Raw genomic sequence first — 19,006 nt, 5'->3', positions numbered from 1 at the left:
CAGGGTCTTACATGACCACTCTTGTCTTACAGTGCCTTCTGCTCCTTTACTGCCTTTCTGTAAGAATCCCCTGAAGCAGGTATGGCATGGGCTTTGCTTGGATAAGGGGTCTAAAGCTCAATGAGGGAACTGGCCCCACCAGAACCTGGTAGCAAATGGTTGTGGTCATGTGTTCTAATCCATGCAGACAAAACTATTACAAAGAGACTCCAGGTATTACATAGACTTAAAAAAATATTTTACTGATAAAATAAGTTTTAGAAAACTATGACTAGGTTAGGAATATTTAATCAACAAACTTGTCTATGAAATGTATGCAAAGATGAAAACAGAAATTTCATGTTTAGAGGCATTAAAATTATTAGTTAAGATAACTTCAAAATGTTTTTGTTTTTGTTTTTTGTTTTGGTTTGAGACAGGGTTTCTCTGCCGCTTTAAAGGCTGTCCTGGAACGAGCTCTCGTAGACCAGGCTGGTCTCAAACTCAGAGATTCACCTGCCTCTGTCTCCCAGGTGCTGGGACTAAAGTCGTGCACTATAACCACCTTGGCTGACCTCAAAATGTTAAATGTTAAAATTAAGCATTATTTTGACTGTACATGGTGATGCATGTCTAAAATTTCAGTTCTCAGGAGGCTGAAGCAGGACATGAATTTGAGGCCAACTTGGGTTATATAGCTAGATGCTGTCTCAAATAAATAAATTAATAAATAAATAAAAGGAAGGAAGGAAGGAAGGAATCATTTTGACAGTGAGCTTAAGTAAGAATTGGGAATTCTATTCAGCAGCTCTAAAGCACCAGGTACAATGAATAAGCTAACTATTATGGTGGATTTCAAGTTGGACACAAGCCTATGAAAGTACAAACGAGTAATACAGAGACAAGGCACACTCACTGAAGGATAGAAACAGTCGTTTATTCCCCTCAAGTTCCTTCTGAAACTAAGCAGAGAATACTCCATAAACTACTCACCGGCATCATTTTTGTTCTGAAATATGGTCATGGCTTCCAGGTTTAATGCGCACACCCCCCTCATGAACGCTTTCTTCATGGAGTCTTCGAAGTGCTCTTTTTCCTGTTGCATTCTTTGAATCTCAGCTTTTGCATTTTCCAAAGCTCCAGATAACTAAAGAATTACACAAAGACGGAAGACTAATGTTATTCTTTGCTATTTATCTATTTAATGTTTGGAGACAGGGTCCTATGTAGCCAAGGTTGGTCTCTAACTTGCTATGTAGTCAAGGATGACCTTGAAATCATCCTTCTATCTCTCTACCTCCCAAGTGCTCAGATTACAGATATATGCTACCATGCCCAACAAAAATGTAGCTTTTTTGTTTCTTTTTAAACTATACAACTTTTATGCAAGATATCAAATAAAATACATTCATATAAGCCACACATGACCCATATTCCTTTGAGAGGAAAAAACTAACTACAATTCTTGTAATATTAACAGAATTTCTCAAAAGCAAATGTTTTATTTACAGAATCTAAAGTACACAGTGAATTTTGGCAAAACCCACTTTCTCATAGACCAAACCTAAAAAGATTACATCTTTTCTATATGCTATTATGAAATGCAGAGGTTATATATATTATAAAATTTATTTATTTTTGTATGTGTTTGTACACGTGTGTGGGTGGATGCATGTGTATGTCTCTTCCCTTTTCATGATCCAAATGATTTCCTATGGAAACAATGTGAATTCTATTATTGAAAGTCAGAGGAAAAATAATTCATTTGCTTTATATCGAATTTATATAGGAGCTAGTTTATTTAAATTAAGAAAGATAAACATCTTTAAAGTTTTGTTCTTGGACACTAAAAATCATAGCCTAACTTATAGTGAGTCTATATAATTCTGCTATACAAAAGTAGAAATCTTATTTTTTTTATTTGTTCTTTTCTCATATACTACACACTGATCAGTTTCCCTTCCCTCCACTCCTCTCAGTTCCCCACCACTCCTCCTCTACTCCAGATCCATTCCTCCTCCACTCCCCTTCATAAACGAGCAGGTCTCCCAGGGATATCAACCAAACATAGTACAAGTTACAAGACTAGGCACTAACGCACATAGCAAGGCTGGATGAGGCAATCCCTTAGGAAGAAGAAGGTCTCAAGAGCAGGGAAAAGAGTCAGAGACACTCCCTATTCTCACTGTTACGAGTCCCAGAAGAACACCAAGCTATACAACCATAAGGTAATGCAGAGGACCTAGCTCAGACCCTCACAGGCTCGGTGATTGTCACTTCAGTTTCTGTGAGCCCCATAAGCCCTGCTTACTTGATTCTGTGGGCTGTGTTCTTGCTTAAAAAGTAGCTTACCACAGCAAGTTTGGCTTCATAATCATTGGAGATATGCACACAGACTTCTTCAGCCCTTGCTTGGCATGCCCGTTCTACCACTTCTTTCCACTGCCTCTGTACCACGGAACGCCAGCCCTTCCAGACTTTCTTCAGCAAAGTTCTCTGGAAGTACTGGTCTGCCAGTTTACCTTCATAGACCTGAACAAAAGCAACATCCAACCTCAGAACCACAGAGAACTGGTAACTATATGGGCAGTGTAACAAAAAATGGCACAGTGGGAAGTACACAGTGGTTATCACTAATCCTATATAATCACGCTGTTGCACATGGGAAACTGGCTTAGAGAGATTCAGTAACCAGCTTGGCCACACAGGCAGGAAGTAGTAGTCAGGCTCACCTGGTTCTAGAACCTGTGCTCTTAACCATGATACCACAGCTCAACATGGCTTATGAAGTCAAAGAAAAAACAAGAAACTTGTCACCTTAGTTGAGAATCTGTAGGACCTTTAGGTGAAAGCAGGAACTGAAGTGTAACAGAATGGCTGGGAAGTAAAAGGGTGGTGGCTATGGTTCAGGCGGTGCTACTTTTCCTTTTTGTTTGGTGGAAATAGTTACTTAATTCACATTGTCACCCTCCACAACACCAAGCTGAACAAAGAAACTATTTTCCTTTTATCAGTGAATGTTTTTCAAGTAGTTGCGCTTCTTAATTTTCTTAAAATTAAAATACTATTCAAAAGTAATGGCAACTTGACAATTATAAACACATTTTAAAATACATATTCTCATTATATGTCTATATATTTGATAGATTAAACACATGGGCATGCACACATGTGTATGTGTGTGTAGATCAGAGGTCCATGTAGGTTATCTTTCTGTATTTCTCCACCTTATTTTTAGAGACCCATTCAGCTAGGGCAGCCACTGAGTTCTAGGGATCCTCCATCCTCCATCTAGTGCCTCAGTGCTGCTATGCCTGGATTTGATTTGGGTGCTAGGAATGTGAGCTCAGGCCCTCGTGCTTTCACTTTACTGACTGAGCCATGCTCCTAACCCTTAGATAGCTTGTTTCAATGTGATGAATGTGCATTTTATCCACTTAGGTTAATACGAGGTACTCTTAAAGGAGATTCATGATAATTTTCTCCTTAAGCATTCATCTCTTAGTACTACTCATTGGCTATGTGAACATAGCCCATATTCTCTATATTCATTTTCTATAATCAGAGATTTCTACATCCTTTCTTTTTTGTGCATATATATATATATATATATTATATATATATATATATATTGCACTCATATTTTTCTATGTTTTAAACAAAGTATTTTATTTTAAATTTTGTGTATATGTGTGTCCATGTGCATGAGTGCAGGTACCCATCGAAGCCAGAGGTGGTGGATCCCCTGGAGTTACAGCTGGTTATGACCCACCTGATGTGGGTGCTGGCAACCGAGGCCCTTTGCATGAACAACATGCACTCCACTGCTTAGCCTTCTCTCCAGTCCCACTTAACAACTTTTAACAGTGTTTTGTCCTTTCAAAGACAGTCTTGCTCTGCATGTTAAACTGACAATTCACAATCCTTCTGCCTCAGCCTCTCAATTGCTGAGATCACAGTACATATAAATATGTCTGGCCTTAGTACTGTTCTTTATTATTTTAATAAAGAACAAATATCACTATTTTTGATATACTGTTTCAGTATTTACTTAATGAAAATAATGATACTCAGCTATAAACTTGTAAAAACCTATCTAATATGACCTTTTTTAATTCTCATGTTTTGTTTCAGTATTTACTTAATGAAAATAATGATACTCAGCTATAAACTTGTAAAAACCTATCTAATATGACCTTTTTTAATTCTCATGTTTTATGTACAAATAGAGTAATGTCTGTCTATGAAGAGGTTGTACTTAGGTATTTATTATTATCAGCATTTCTTTTAGAGCCAGTGTCTTGTTATATTGTCCAGGCTGGGCTTACATATTGGGATCAAGTGCTTCCTCTGCGTCTGCCTGGTGAGTAGGGGGAACTACACATACATGCTGTTACAAGTTGTTAGGTGTATCAGAAGCAGAAACAATAGAGGAAGCAGATGACCTGTTTAAGGCTATAAATTCTCTTTCCAAATAACCACTTTCAAGGTTAGGTCTCTTAAAGAGTTGCATTACCAAGGTATTAATGTTAGGTACAATCCTTATTAAACTACAATGAAGCAGCAAATGGCTCATCTGTCATAATATGTATGCCCTACGTCAATACAATCTGAGATGTATTGTTCTAAATGCATCAAAATCAAATGACTTTGAAATCAGAGCAACATTACGAACCTAATTTATTACTCATTAGATTACAAATCTTGACTTTAGCAAGAATTTTAGTAGTTCACCCTTAAGTCTCTCTGATTAGAAGTCTAATAACTGACAGTGGTCATCTTTTTTATACTTACATCTTGTCTTGATTTGACATGGCCAATTCGCCAGTGCAAGAAAGCTTTCATTAACTCTATCCTTTCCTTTTGCTTGCTGATGGCTTGAGACAAGCTGGAAATCACCTGCAAACAGTAGTAACCCAGTTACTGATGATAGCAGCAACTGACTTGTGCAAAGGACATACATCGTTATGTGTTTTATTGTGTCTTAAGATAGGTGGTGCCTGGCAGCTCAGTTTATTCATTTTCATAAAGTGATGTTCTCATGTAAAAATGCTATAGAGAACAGTTATGGGTATCCACTCTGTTCATCAATTAGCTTATCTTCCTTTCTGTTTTTGACACTGTCTCACTATAAGCTTAGTCTTGACTCAGACTTGTGTTCCTCCTCCTGCCTCAGAGTTCTGAGTGCTGGAATTGCAGGCATTTAACCTCTGGGATAAACTCTTTTTCAGTGAACTACATTACTGAGGTGTATCTGAAATGAGACACATTAAAAGGACCCCGTAAACCACACTTATTACAAGATCCTGAGTCCTACTTTATGTTTTCCCCATTCAGACAAGAGTCTTGCTGGTTCCCAGCTGGCCTTGAACCTGTGATCCTCATTGCCTCTACCTCTTAAATAAAGAGATCACATGCATACCATGCCCAGACTTGCTTTCCCTTTCTAAATAAGGAAGGGCAGTCAGTCAAAGTGTCCGTTACATTCTATGTCTTAAACTGAATGTATGGCTGTCCATTTTATCCATTTTCATAAACAGAACATAAGCATACTCATTTTGTATGATACTTCAACGTCAGAAAAATTAGAAACTTTGAAGATAACAGAGAAAATGACTGACAATGTTTCAAACAAAGCCAACTACACAGAATGTGTGATTTTATACTATACCAGTAAACACCAGTAACAATGTACATCTGAAAAACATCATCTTGCCTACTGTGTGCATTGTTTATAATCCCCCAAGTTGGGAGACAGTCAGAAGGACTTCCAGTTGAGAGGGCAGCCTGGCCCACACACTGAGTTCAAGGCCAGCCCAGGCGACACAGTGAGACGCTGTCTCAAAAAGTCAAGCAATAATAAACCTGCCACTTTTATCTGACTGGGGCAAGCTGCTGAGGCGTCTGCCCCAAGTTCCTGGGTGACAGCTAGCACATTCTCATCCATAAACAGATGTGAGTCAGCAGGACACAGACTCACTGCCTACTATTGCTTAAGAAGGGATCAGGAGGCAAAAAAAACTCTGACCAGTTTGAACTCTACCCTCAGGTTTTTAAGAAGCCAAGAGAGTATTTTCTGTGTTTATCTCCATCAATGAACAAATACATTTCACTGACAGAATCTGAGATGCTTATTATACTATCATCTGCAAGGATGAAGAATGTAGGTAATGCTGGCTCCTTGATGTTAATGACAGTTACAAAAAACCGATAAGGTAGAAAAGCTTAGTATGTCTACATCTACACTGAACAGGTTCTTAAAGCATCAGGAAACACCAAATCCAGAGGTCAGTATGGAACCCCATGATACTCGTGTCTAATAAGAATAAACCCATGGCTGTGCGATTAGCTTCTCTCTTTGTCTTATGGGAGCAGGACAAGCATAGTTCTCAGAACTGTATGTCCACTGACAGTCTGCTGAGTTTCATTTAAAGGGAGGCATAGAAAAGAGGACCTCATCCTTTCTCCCGAGGGAGATCTCAAAGGCTTTTTGCAGCTCCTTCAAGTCAGCGATCTGGTTCGACAGCTGATTTACAAGTGCCACATGTTTTTCCTTCTCCTTTTTCATCTCTATTCGGTGCCAGTCAATAAAATTAAGTCTCCACTTACTTAATTCAGATATAATGTTTGTCTGAAAAGAAAACATATTGAACGTAAGTCATTTGTTCTTTCAAACCATGCTTAAAGTTAAACTGAAAATAAACATTAAAAAAGATCAGGTCAACACAATAGCTACTAAAAAAAAAATCACAACATACTAATAAATGATGTTTGCAAGTTCAACAGCTATGGCTCTTCACACTTCATTCACCATATCAAGGGAATTACCTTTTCTCCCATTTTATGCTACTTTGTATGAAATCTATGACTTTTAAAAAAAATTCAGGTTTCATTCACTAAATTCTTTTGTGTAGTTATAGACTTAAATGTTCATACTAAAATAGATTAGGTAGGGCTGAAGAGATGACTCAGCAGTTATGAGCACTGGCTGCTCTTCCTAGCACTCATATGCTGGCTAGCCATCTGCAATCTAGTCCTATGAGATCTGATACCTTCTCCTGTCACCCCATGGACACTGCAAGCATGGATGCACTTACATACAGAGGTAAAACATCCCTACACATATGATTAAAAAAAAGAAAATGTCAAAAAAATTTAAACGACAACAACAAAAATATGGATCAGGTGAAGTATGGGCTAAGCTGAGGCACAATGACTGGCTGATTAGTGGTGGTGGTAGTGGTATTGAAATCATGGTGCTGAAGTTATCCCCCAAACAATTTACCACGGTTTTCTTTCTATTTAAAATAAAAACAAAACAAAGCAAAAAAACCAATTTACCATGGTAGTCATCTTACAACAAAGAGCTAAGCCCATTCACCTTATTGACTTTTATGAGTAAAAACACCAAGTAATCAATGACATCTAAAAACAACAAAAACCTCCAATATTGGTTATCTGAACAAAGAATAGTTTGAATGGCTGGTTGTACAATATGCAATAGATTTCTTCTATTCTGATACCATGAAACCATTCCGAGGGAGGATAGTAGAAACTGTTGCCAGAATATTTCTAGAGTTTAAGGTTCAAAAACAGGAAGATATAGATGTCACAGAATTCACGTGATCAGCATTTTATGTATGTAACTACCTAACTATATGCTTCAGAAAAGCTCTTTTTCTCCATTTTTACAATAGTTAAATCATATTACTTAAAAAGACATTTGTTTTTAATCATGTGTAAGTCTCTGTATGTGAACATGAACCATGAGAACAGAGGTTTCAGATGTCCTGGAGCTAGAGTTCTAGTAGCTTGTGACCCACTGTAAGGGTGCTGGAAATTGAACTTCAACCCTCTGCAAGAGCAGTACTTTTGCTCTTAACTACTGGACTATCTCTCCAGCTCCCTCTATTTTTTTAAAAAGGGAAAATCAGGACATTTCTGTAATACTGTTTTATTGACAGGCTATTAACATCACTAAACAAAAATATTTTCATAGATTGTTCAGACATATACTGTGGCTTCTATAAAATTAATATACATTGGTAAAGTATATACCATTTAAATATAAAAGGTCCTCCAATCTCAGCCTCCCAAACAGCTGGGACTCCAGGTGTATGGCCCTCCTAAGCCTCTATTTGTCATAATTAGGGTCTGAAGAGACTGAAATAGTGCCAGTCATTGCTGAACATCATATCAAGAAGTCCTTTAAAACACACAAGAAATGTGGTGGAACACATAGCATCCTAGCAACTCCTTAAAACCTTGCAACTCAAAGTATGGTTTAGAAACCAGTAATAGTACCTAGGAGCATATAACATGTGATCTTAGGCCCTACCTAAAACATACTGAGTACCAACCCACAGTTTAACAAGATGCCAAGGCAGTTCATATGTGCACTAAAGACTTAGAAGTATAAATTTAAGACCCCGGATGGGTCATCCTAGTAGGCTCAAGTGTCAGACTACACACATACTGCAGTAGAGCAAGGGCAATACCTTAAGACCTGAACTCCAGATGTCAAGTACACTCTCCACCTTCTGAAGATTTTCATCAGAAACAAGATGATCACCAACCAATATTTCATGGACATCTGTACGAGTAGAAGCAGAGGCTGGTGAGGAAGAGTCACCTAAAATATGTGAACTGAAAAAATCCATGACTGGGTGAGAGGGCTTCCTGGGTGACAAGACTGGTGATGACCCTAGAAGAAAGGCAAAGCAATCAAGTAGCAGCCAGGTCAAATGGAAAATTCTCTAATTGGCAAAATAATATCAAAAGGCTACAAGATGTCTGTGAACTCTGGAGGCTGATCAAAACACAGAAACATTACCCTTGAGGTTTACTTCAGTATGGGTAACTGTGATATTAGTACTGTCACTGATTGAGGTTTTACTGGCATGAGATGTCCCCTATACCTCTTCCACCCTTCACAAACATCTCCGACAAACAAGCATGTGTCATATCTGGTCCAGTCTGAACTGAAAGACACATCATGACATTAACATTAACAAAATACTTTGTATGTTCCTGTGATAAAAATGTGTAAGAGTTAGCTCACACCTGCCATCCTAAGAGGTAGGTATTTTCTCAACGTTAAGGAAAAAACAGAGGCTCAGAAAGTTAATTGACCACATGAAGGTGGTTACTTTATATTCAGTGCTGGAACTGGCCTTAACATTGCTAAGATTTGATGATATACAGGGCCTAGTTAGTTTATCAGATACTATGGATAAGAAATATGTTTGCCAATCTACATACATGTACATATACACACAGCTCTCATCACTTGCCATTACCCAGTGAGTGGGAGAGAACCAGAGCCAGAGAGATGACTGGCCTCTATCTCTAAAAAGCATAAAGTAGAAAAGTCAATATTCTGTCACAGATTTACTAGAATTAGACATCATCCATCACCATTTCTCATGTATCCCACACTAGCTATAAAGATTCTAGTAACCAGGACTGTATGAAGGGCTTTCCTCTCTTTCTTGCAGAATGAATCAAGGACAGAATTACTATAGAACTTGTTACTTAAAAGCAAATCTTTCCAGAACTTCATGTAAGAAGGAAAATTATTTCCTAAGTTATATATCTCCTATGTAATATATATTTGCTTTCTTCCTTTTGTTTGTTTTCTGAAATAGGGCCTATGTAGCCCAGTTGGCCTTAAACTGGTTAATCTCTTGTCTCAATGTTTTAAGTGGTGGAATTATAAGCATATTCCATCACCATGTCCAATAGGTTTTGTGCTTTTATTGTTGAGGAAAATATATGTTCACCATTTACAAAATAGAATCATATAACTTAAGAATCATATAACTGAAAGACCACCTGCAATGACATTACCCAAGATTTAATATTATCACGTAAACTAGCAACAATAGCATTTTAAAAGTCTAGTTACTAAGTAATATGCTGACATTATTCCTGTTAGTACACTGTAATTAATGAAACAAACTAAAGAAATGTCATCCCATCTGATTTTGAATGGCTAGAAATATCACAACCTTTTCCAGCTTCCATTGCACTTTCTTTTATAGGGTTATTTCCTGCCCAAATAAATGAATAAATAAATAAAATAAAAAAGGGGGTCTTAAAATTAAACTGAGCTACTTAAAAGAAAACATGTGTATCACTGTACAAGACATTGGCTTCATTGTGACATTCTCAGGCATGCAGATAACATACCCATCCCTTCCTTACTCTGCTGTTCTTCCTGCTCCTCTGGTCCTCTCCCTTTTAAATAGTACTCCTTCTACTTTTATGTCTTTTATGTAAATTAAAAAAAATCCATATTCCACACATGTGAAAAAACATGAAGTATTTGTCTTTCTAAGCCTGGTTTGTTTTGTTTAACTGGATGATTCTCAGGTTCCATTAATTTTTCTGCAAACACTATGATTTTTTTTTTCATGGCTGAAAAACCTTCCATTGTTCTCTGATTTTATAGCTTGGATTTCCCTGAGTGTATATCCAGGGGCATATAGCTGGGTCATATGGTAGTTCTAGTTTTAGTTTATTTTTTAAATTTTATAAACTTTTTTATTTAAAAAAAAAACACCTTGCAAATAAATAAAATCACACACGAAAATTAACTGGGTCCAAAGACTATACAACACAATACACTTAGAATTGGCATTCAGAATGGAAGCTGTAAAACTCCACATTAAATTTTATACTTTGGATATATTTTATGCACTTATCTACCATCAAAAAAAAAAAAAAGTTCCATGGAAGACTTAGAACTAGAGAAGCAGCTAACTTTAAATCATTTTTCATAACTTGTGTCCATTTAGTTTTAAGAACAATTTCCACAGTGATTCTCTTAGTGGCTGCATGAGTCCACACTCCCAATCAGCAGTGTATAAGAGTCTACCTTTTACCTGTATTTTCACCAGCATTTGTTGTTTTTGTGTTCTGGATGACAGCTTTACTGTGGGGTGAGATGGGAATCTCAATATGGCTTTGATTTGCATTTCCCTGATTGTTACAGAGGCCAAATATTATTGCCCAACTGTACTTCTTTGTTTGAGGACATTGTGATTACTTTCTATGTATCAATTTAATATATAATCTCTATAAGCGTGCACGCGCGCACACACACACACACACACACACACACACACACACACGGTCTGTGTGCTTATGTGATGAGTATGCACGTGCCATGGCATGTTTGTGGAGATGCTCTCCTTCCACCGTGTTTGAGACAGGGCCTCTTTGTTGTTCACTGCTGAGCATGCCAGCTATCCGGCCTGTGAACTTCTGGGAATTCTCCTGTCTCTGCCTTTTCACCTTGCTAGTAGGAACACTATGATTACAGACTTACACTATTGTATTGGCTTTACATGTGCTCTGGGAATTTCAAACTCAAATCCTCAAGCTTACATGGCAAGCACCTGACCTATTAGCTCTCTTCCCAGCCCTTGCCTGTTTATATTAATCGATCTGCAGTACTTTAGTTTGGTCAGTGGGAACTATATGTTAAGGTTCTCAGTGTAACCAAAATATGACTGACAGCATGATGTATAATGAGTAAACCCAAGTAAAGGAATTGAAATTTGGGTAGAAAAAGATTCTCACAGTAAATTATTTATTTGAAGTCATGGTCATATGGTCCTATCTATTGTTCCAGTGCAGTAGTCTAAAGATAGGAACATGCTGTGCGGGCGGGGATCTACAAACAGGGAATGAGTACCAGACATTAAGGCTGTGACTCAGCAGAAACCCAGGAACCCTATGCCTCTGTGTGGGTTGTGAAATGCACCTTCAAGGACAGTTATCCTTGGAGGCAAGCCAACTATACAATGACTGCCCATGTTGCTGTCTTAGCCCTCTCAAAGAATGTTTATTCAGGGATCATAAGAAGGCTCAGTGGGTAAGGAGCTTTCTGCTAAGCCTGAAAATGTTGAGTTCAATCCCTAGAACACAGTGGAAGGAAAGAACAGACCCTTGCTGGCATGTGCATGTACATACACACGTACATGAGTAAATATACATGAAAAACAGTGCTTATTCAGAATGAGCTGTTTGAGCTTGTACTTTACTAAATAAGGAGTGAAGAGGTAAAAAGAACTTCCTTTTTGTTTCTACCTTTAACCCTTCTATTAAGCACAACTTGGCTTGTATCAGTTTAACCCTTCTATTAAGCACAACTTGGCTTGTATCAGATACCAGATCTACTGCTGACAGTTCACAAAGGTCCACCTTTGGGCTGTAATCCAAACTATCCTCCATGCCCACATAAATACTGCTGACAGAGTACCAGTATGTGGTTCATAGAGTAACTTAAGGGATCCTGAGGGAGGTGTCCAGATCATCTTTAAAGATGGGCTTGGGCATTTAGTTTTCAAAGTAATCTCGGCATAAAACTTCTGGTTCAAGAACTGGAATATAACATAATCCACTAAGAGATAATCACTACTGGGTTGCTTTGACTTTAGTAATTTTCATAAAGTTAAAAGTCAACTGAAGTTTAAATAAAAATCTAGCTGTCAAAAGTGCCAGGGACAACACAGTAAATATAAGGCAGGCCCCATGTGATAGATACTGCTTTACACCATGGACTGGGAAGAAACCACTGATGGTGAGGAACATTTCCACAGTCCCATCAGCATCACTGACAAACTCAGAATCTTACGTGGTATCCTGAAAACTGTACCTAACCTGGTTAGCAAAGCATACCTGCTAGTGTAGGAAATCTGTCTGGTGCCACTTCTCCCTTCGGATGAGACGGCTGTGAAGCACTGGACTCAACATTTGGATTCACAATAGCATAGCGGAGCAGCTCTTCATACTCTTCCTATGAGAAGCCAATCACAGTGATGTATTATGACAGCTATAATGCTGCATCCAACCACTCAATTTTTTGTTGTGTTAAGAAATCTACTTAACCACGTAATAGTCATGTTCTTACCACAATACAGAAAAATTTCTCTCTTATGCTAAGCTTGATTCCTTTGAGTACTTCTGGTATGACTTTTACATACAATTAAAAGTTTAAAGATGTAATGGATATTAGTGATTCAATATAATATTTTCTCTCTCTTCTTTGTTATGTTTCATATCAATTTAACTGAAGATGAGATAAGACATGCTTTAAAACACTATTACTTTCAATTCAAGTATTTAAATTGAGACTCAGCTTATATTTTCTCTCTTCGGTTCTTACCTTTTACCCTTTCTTCCTTTCTTATTTTGAGGCAGAATTTCCCTACATTCCACAGGCTAGAACTTGCTATGTAACCCAGGTCTCTAGTAAGCCTGCAATTTTCCTGCCTAAGCCTGAGTGCTTGCATTACAGGCATTTACCACCACACAAGGTACCAGAATTCTCTTGATATTATGTAACTCAAAAGAAGCAAACTGGATTCTCAAGCTTATGAAACTACATAGGATTTTTTTGCCTAGATTCAAGCCCATACTCACAGGGGTAGCTTGCTTATTTTTGCTGCTGTTGTTAAAGGAAAATGCCATGGATTTGAGTTCATAAAATAAATCAGTATGATTATAGCTTTCTTTTAGTATTGGAATTTTAGGTAAAACTATAAAAGGAGTTTGTACTATTCTGTCTGAAAACTGTAAAATTTCAATGTGAAAGAGTGAGATGGTTTGAGTTTCAACTTGGACTCTATTTATTACACATATGCATTGAGCACTAGGTGAAAGAAATACATTTTTTTATGCAGTGTACATTAATGTTATGGAAGAAGAAAAGAAGACACCTATGGAGTGACAAAAGAAAGTCAGCTGACAGAAAACGCTAACACCAGAGCCCTCTTCACATGTCTATAACCAATGCTTTGTTAGTGACACCCCTTCAAAGCAATAAAACCCAAGATTTAACTGTTTTCTAGGATTAAGTAGAAGGTGCAGCAGGTGCAGATGAAAACACCTGTAATTGTAGCACTAAGAAGTGGCGATAAGAGGACCAGGAGTTTGAAGCTAGCCTGGGCTAAACAGTGAGAGTTCCAGGATAACTTGAAGCTACAAAGTGAAACTCTGTGTCAGGAAAAAAAAATTCATTTGGCATATCATGATGTCCAAAGTAGTTACAATTCTTTTAAATTATAGTAAATTAATTATAATTTTTTAAATTATTGATGACAAAAGTAATTCTAATTCTTTAAAAAGATTTAAATATTCTTAAATTAAAAGAACTACAGTTATACCTGGTTGTTAAAATAAAAGGAAATCCCAAGTTTTTAAGTTATTAAAATAAAAGACAACCCTAACTTGATAAATGTGGATAAGATACAAGGCATTCGTTGGTTTCTAGAAACCTAAATGTGAGTTGACCCTAATAAAATAATATACAGAATTCCAAGTTGACTTACTAATGAATACCCATTTCTCCTTTATTCCTGTCATTAATAAGCCCCAGGGTTTGACCTGGGCAAATGGTCATTTATTTCTCCTATCTCCCACCGGCTAAGGCAGTTAGAAAACATTGTCTTTGGGTTTTGACTCTCTCATGTAAATATGACACCTTACCTAGTCGGGCTCCTAACTTGTCTGTCAGTGTCCAATTAAGGTGGCAGATTATGCCAAATGTTGTGGCAAACGGAACCAGAACCTCACTGCACAGAACATGGGAGAATTCTGGGCTCTAGAACCTCAGATGGGCTGATGTTCTGTTACTTTATATTAAGAATGAGGGCATTCAGCAGAGGCAGTTAAATAGGAACATTTCACTGTGTGAAAGCCTTTTTAGAAAATCTTTTGAACAGCTCATGGCTATTTTCTGAAACTTACAACATTATACTAGTATGGTGAATAAATAATATGTAGCCTGTAATAGTCAGGATATCGTTAATAAGTAAATGCCAACCAACACGAAACCAGAGCGAGCCGAAGCAGCAGAGACAAGAGAGTACCGTGTGCCTTGGCTATTCCTTTAAACCTTTCCCAAGTCACCCTGACGGGCGTGGTCAGGCACACCTGTAGCCAGCCCCTAGGAGGCGTGGTTATAGTGTCTCCCTACACTATACTCCCCAAAATAGTAGAGAGTTCTCTAAGTTTAATAATGTCATAAATACAATATTTCATTGTAAATGGAATCAGTAAGTATAAATATATACGTCTGGTTTTACCACAAATTAACACTTTATTTTTGGGGTGGTGGTGGTATCTCTTTGTAGCCCTGACTGTCATGGAACTCTCTATGTGGACCAGGCTGCCTTAAACTCAGAGATCCTCCTGCTTCTGCCTCCTCAGTGCTGGGATTAAAGGCATACACCATTACACAGGGCTTTATGCTTTAAAAAAAAACTGTAATAAATTTAGATGTCTTCCTACCTGAAGGTCTGTGGAGACAGAGCTGTCATGATCAGAGTCATTGTGAGCAACATGAAGTGAGAATTTGTCCTCATCAGATGACATCTTGTACAGAAGCTATAAAACAGCACATGTTAACTTTGGTTGTTTCCCATAATGCTTAAGCCAAAGCTTTTAAATACACACTAGTGAGCAATGCTTTAACTTGCAAACATTTTTTCATGTCATTTAAAAAATCACCCACTCAACATGTTGAGTGCTTACAGGCAACAATCATCAGCTCTCCTCTCCCCCAAACCTTACTCCAAACATTAGTGCATTTATAATACACTGAAAGAGATGAGCTAAATGCATAAAAGGTTAAAGAAAAATACTCAGGACAGTTTCCTGCAGGGTCTGTTAGAGAGAAGAGCTGTGGTCACCATTCTTCAGCCTTATGGGATATCCCAGGGAAGGCATACTTTCCTGTAGATACTAAACTAAGACAGCCAAACAGTTTGTGTAAATTTCCTTCCTTAGACACTTACATTTTGGGAATATTATTTTAAGAAAATTAAGTTTATACATTACAACATACTAAGATATGCACACAGAAAATTAAAGGTCTTAACTAAAGAAAAATATAAAAGAAATTAAAAGTCAAATAGTAACTATTCAAACTCTCAGGACACCAGTAAGGTAGACAAGATGGCCCTGGTATTGACATCTGAAAGATGAACAGGTCCATTCTGAAAGACAGACTAAAGATGAAAACAGAGCATACGTCAAGATACAGAGGCATGGTGTGCATGCTAAAAGTAACCAGGGCATTTGGTTAGGCTGAAGCAAATCAAGGCGAGTAAAGATGAAATAAAAAGGAACATTTCAGATCATGATGTTTCATATTAAAAGGCTGAATCATTCCAGGGCAAGAGCTCTACTGCAGAGCTACATCTCCACACATACCTTTTTTTTTTTTTTTTTTTTTTTTTTTTTAAAGAAATATTACTCTGACAACTTTAGGGAGGATTAGGACTCTAAAAACATAGAAACCAATTGAGAGCCAGCTGTAATAATCCAAGCAGTAAAGGTTCTTTTCATCATTGACCTACGAGACAGATGAGGTCCCTAAACTAGAATGTAGCACTGGCAAGGGGAAGTGAGGTGTGGCTCTGAGACAGCTGTGCTGTGGTGATGGAAACGAGGGGTCATGATCAACGACCACATAAAAGGAGAAAGTGAAGACGACTGAAGGTGTCCAGTATGGATCATACTACTACTCACCGAATCAAGGAATGGAAGATGACACTTTGGAGAATGGGTGATGAGTTCAGTACCAGGTATATTGGCATGAGGTCACCTTGGAAGCACTGGGTAAAGAAAGCTGTGGTGTGGACATACAGTACAGTCAGCCTTCAGTGTCTCTGGGTTCCACATCCATGGGTCCAGTCAACTGAGGGTCAAAAATATTTCTTAAAATTGCATTTGCACTGAACATGCAGACTTATTTATCACCATCTCCTAAACAATACTGTGCAACAGCTGCTTACTCAGCATTTATACTGTATCAGGGTGGTTTAAAGTGTGAAGGATGGTAAGTGTAACAGGTTATATGCAGATACTATGTCATATCACACCGGTCTCTTGAGCACCTGCAGACTGAGGTGTCTGGGAATCAATCTGCTGACTGTGGTCACACAGGGATAGCTGTTATGTGGTACACTGGCTACTCAGTACACACCTCCCAGTACTGCAATTCATAATGGCTAGAGTGTAGTAATGGTTCCCAAACTGAACCTAAAGGTGGGAGACCTGTATTACAAGTGCAGGCTGAAGATTTAGATTGAGGAAGCACTGCTTATTGGGGTTTACTAAATAAAGGGAAATGAATGGGACCACCATTGTGGTATGGTAAAGAATTATTCTCCTGCACACACATGCTGCACATACTTTTAGAGTATAAATACATGCGTATTTTCTAGAAAGATTTCCAGCTTCCCATATGATTTCAGAGGAGATCACAATCCTAATAAAGTTAAGGACTATCATTACGGCGAGGAGAGAGTTAAATCTACAACTGCTAACTTTTAAGATGCAAATGATTAGAGAGAAAGCCAGGACACTGGAATTGTGTGGGCAGCAGCGTGAGAGTCACAGACAAAACAGGGGTAAGGATGGCCCTCAACTTGCCAATGAGGAAGTTGCTGTGCCATTTGTGAGTTACAGTTGCTACCAGAACGGGCCTTCATTATAGCTTGCTAAGAAAATAAACAAGAGATAAAGACATTGAAGTGGAAGGGACAGATATAGGTTGCAGCCAGACTGTGGAAGGGGAATTTGTTTTATTCAGTATTACTGTGTCTACAAAGGATAATAAACTAAATATCAGCCATGACTGTCTTCCATTAAATCATTTAGGGATGATAAAATAAGCACGGATCGCATCAAGGAATGAATGCTTCACTGATTTCAAACCAACCATTGAGTTTTAGTTTTAATTTTCTGGTTCGTTTTAATTTTCATTTCATTTTCCTTTGATTTGTTTGCAGACCTGGTAGGCAACCAGAGTTGGGAGTTGTGGATTATTTTAGTAACAAATGAGGCGATATGGTCAGATATCAAAAATTGTTTCTTAAATATATACTACAGACTCAAAATGATTGTGCTTTTGTATCTGCCATTTACCCTGCTCTTTGCACACAGGCATGATAATTAACTTGAGACTGGACAACAGTAGCATTTCCTCAGTCTTTGGGTTCAGAAACGAAAGCAGAAGAATGACACTTGCTTTAGCGGGGACACACATTGTTCCATCACATCCTCAATATTCTCTAACCTAAGAGGAAACCACAAGATGGTCTGAATGCTCCTCTTTGCCACGGGCACAACTTAGCTGAAAAGCGGGCTCCAGGAATTCAAATGCAGACAGAGGCCGAACCAACATTGTCACTGGCAGGAAGGTGACATCCCCCATCCTAACTGCATGCGGGGGGGGGGCAGACAGTCCCTTCCAAGTTTTCGTTCATGACCCTCCAATCCAGCCCCATTTAATTCTATTTCTTAGTAAAACACAACCTCATGTTTGACTAGCTCCCCACATCCTAAGAACAGGACCTACTGGGCTGGTAACCGCGAAGCTCAGTTGGCGTCACTTGCGTCCTCTCTTCTGGGCACCTCCAGGAATGACGTCCCCGGTCTTCTCTGGGAGGAACTGGCCGGGCTGCCGCCGCCGCCGGTACCCACCGTCTCCGCCAGAGCCGACTCCTCACTCGCGGCGTCCCCAGCGTCGCCGCCGCAACCACGCAAGCACACCTGCTATCCTAGCAGCCACTTGACAGTTTTAAACTGCGGGCAGTGATGAAAGAAAGCCCTGGCCATTGGTCCAGAGCCTCAACAATCCTGCATTTGATTGGTCTGCGGACCGTGGGCAGGAGAAGCCGGAAGTAGAAGATTTAATAGGAGTAGAGGGGCGGGGTCTTAGGGAGGCCAGCCTTGAGGGCCCGGCACAGAGCGCATGCTCAGTGCTGCTCTGCGGCCGAGAACTACGGGGCGGCGCTGCAGACAGATTTCGTTGATGATGTGAAAGCTGCGTGCTGCTTGTTTTGAACAAGGCGGACAGTTCAGTTGAGAGGCCTCGGGTTTTAGGTTCCATGCACAAAAAGCTGTCCACAGAATCACTGGCTCGGCAGCTGCTCTTAAAAGTACAAAAATTACAACCTCTATTGATTTCTTCAGGTTTGGGCTAGGGAGTCTGAGTTTTAGCATATAT

The 19,006-nt window shown here is 38.7% G+C and overlaps 1 protein-coding gene across 4 annotated transcripts in view; it reads right to left on the bottom strand.

The window, feature by feature from the left end:
* Window positions 1-18,624, bottom strand: part of Poc5 (POC5 centriolar protein) — a 31,859-nt gene extending 13,235 nt beyond the window's left edge. Inside the window, exons 1-9 of one of the 4 annotated variants that reach the window (XM_027401693.2) lie at window positions 18,356-18,624; window positions 16,522-16,690; window positions 15,280-15,375; window positions 12,667-12,784; window positions 8,478-8,683; window positions 6,434-6,610; window positions 4,774-4,878; window positions 2,332-2,511; window positions 973-1,126 (exon numbers count right to left, since the gene is read on the bottom strand). In XM_027401693.2, the coding sequence (XP_027257494.1) occupies window positions 973-1,126; window positions 2,332-2,511; window positions 4,774-4,878; window positions 6,434-6,610; window positions 8,478-8,683; window positions 12,667-12,784; window positions 15,280-15,363 (1,024 nt within the window). In that variant the 5' untranslated portion in view covers window positions 15,364-15,375; window positions 16,522-16,690; window positions 18,356-18,624. Of the gene's footprint in view, window positions 1-972; window positions 1,127-2,331; window positions 2,512-4,773; window positions 4,879-6,433; window positions 6,611-8,477; window positions 8,684-12,666; window positions 12,785-15,279; window positions 15,376-16,521; window positions 16,691-18,351 lie in introns of all 4 variants that reach the window. The other 3 variants (XM_027401692.2, XM_027401691.2, XM_027401690.2) reach the window with 3 other exon arrangements.
* Between the last annotated feature and the right edge of the window lie 382 nt (window positions 18,625-19,006).

The sequence above is a fragment of the Cricetulus griseus genome, chromosome 2 (genome assembly GCF_003668045.3).
Source record: "Cricetulus griseus strain 17A/GY chromosome 2, alternate assembly CriGri-PICRH-1.0, whole genome shotgun sequence".
In the NCBI taxonomy this organism is placed as follows: Eukaryota; Metazoa; Chordata; class Mammalia; order Rodentia; family Cricetidae; genus Cricetulus; species Cricetulus griseus.
The sequence above is the reverse complement of the archived record's forward strand: the minus strand, read 5'-3'. Positions and strand labels throughout refer to the sequence as shown.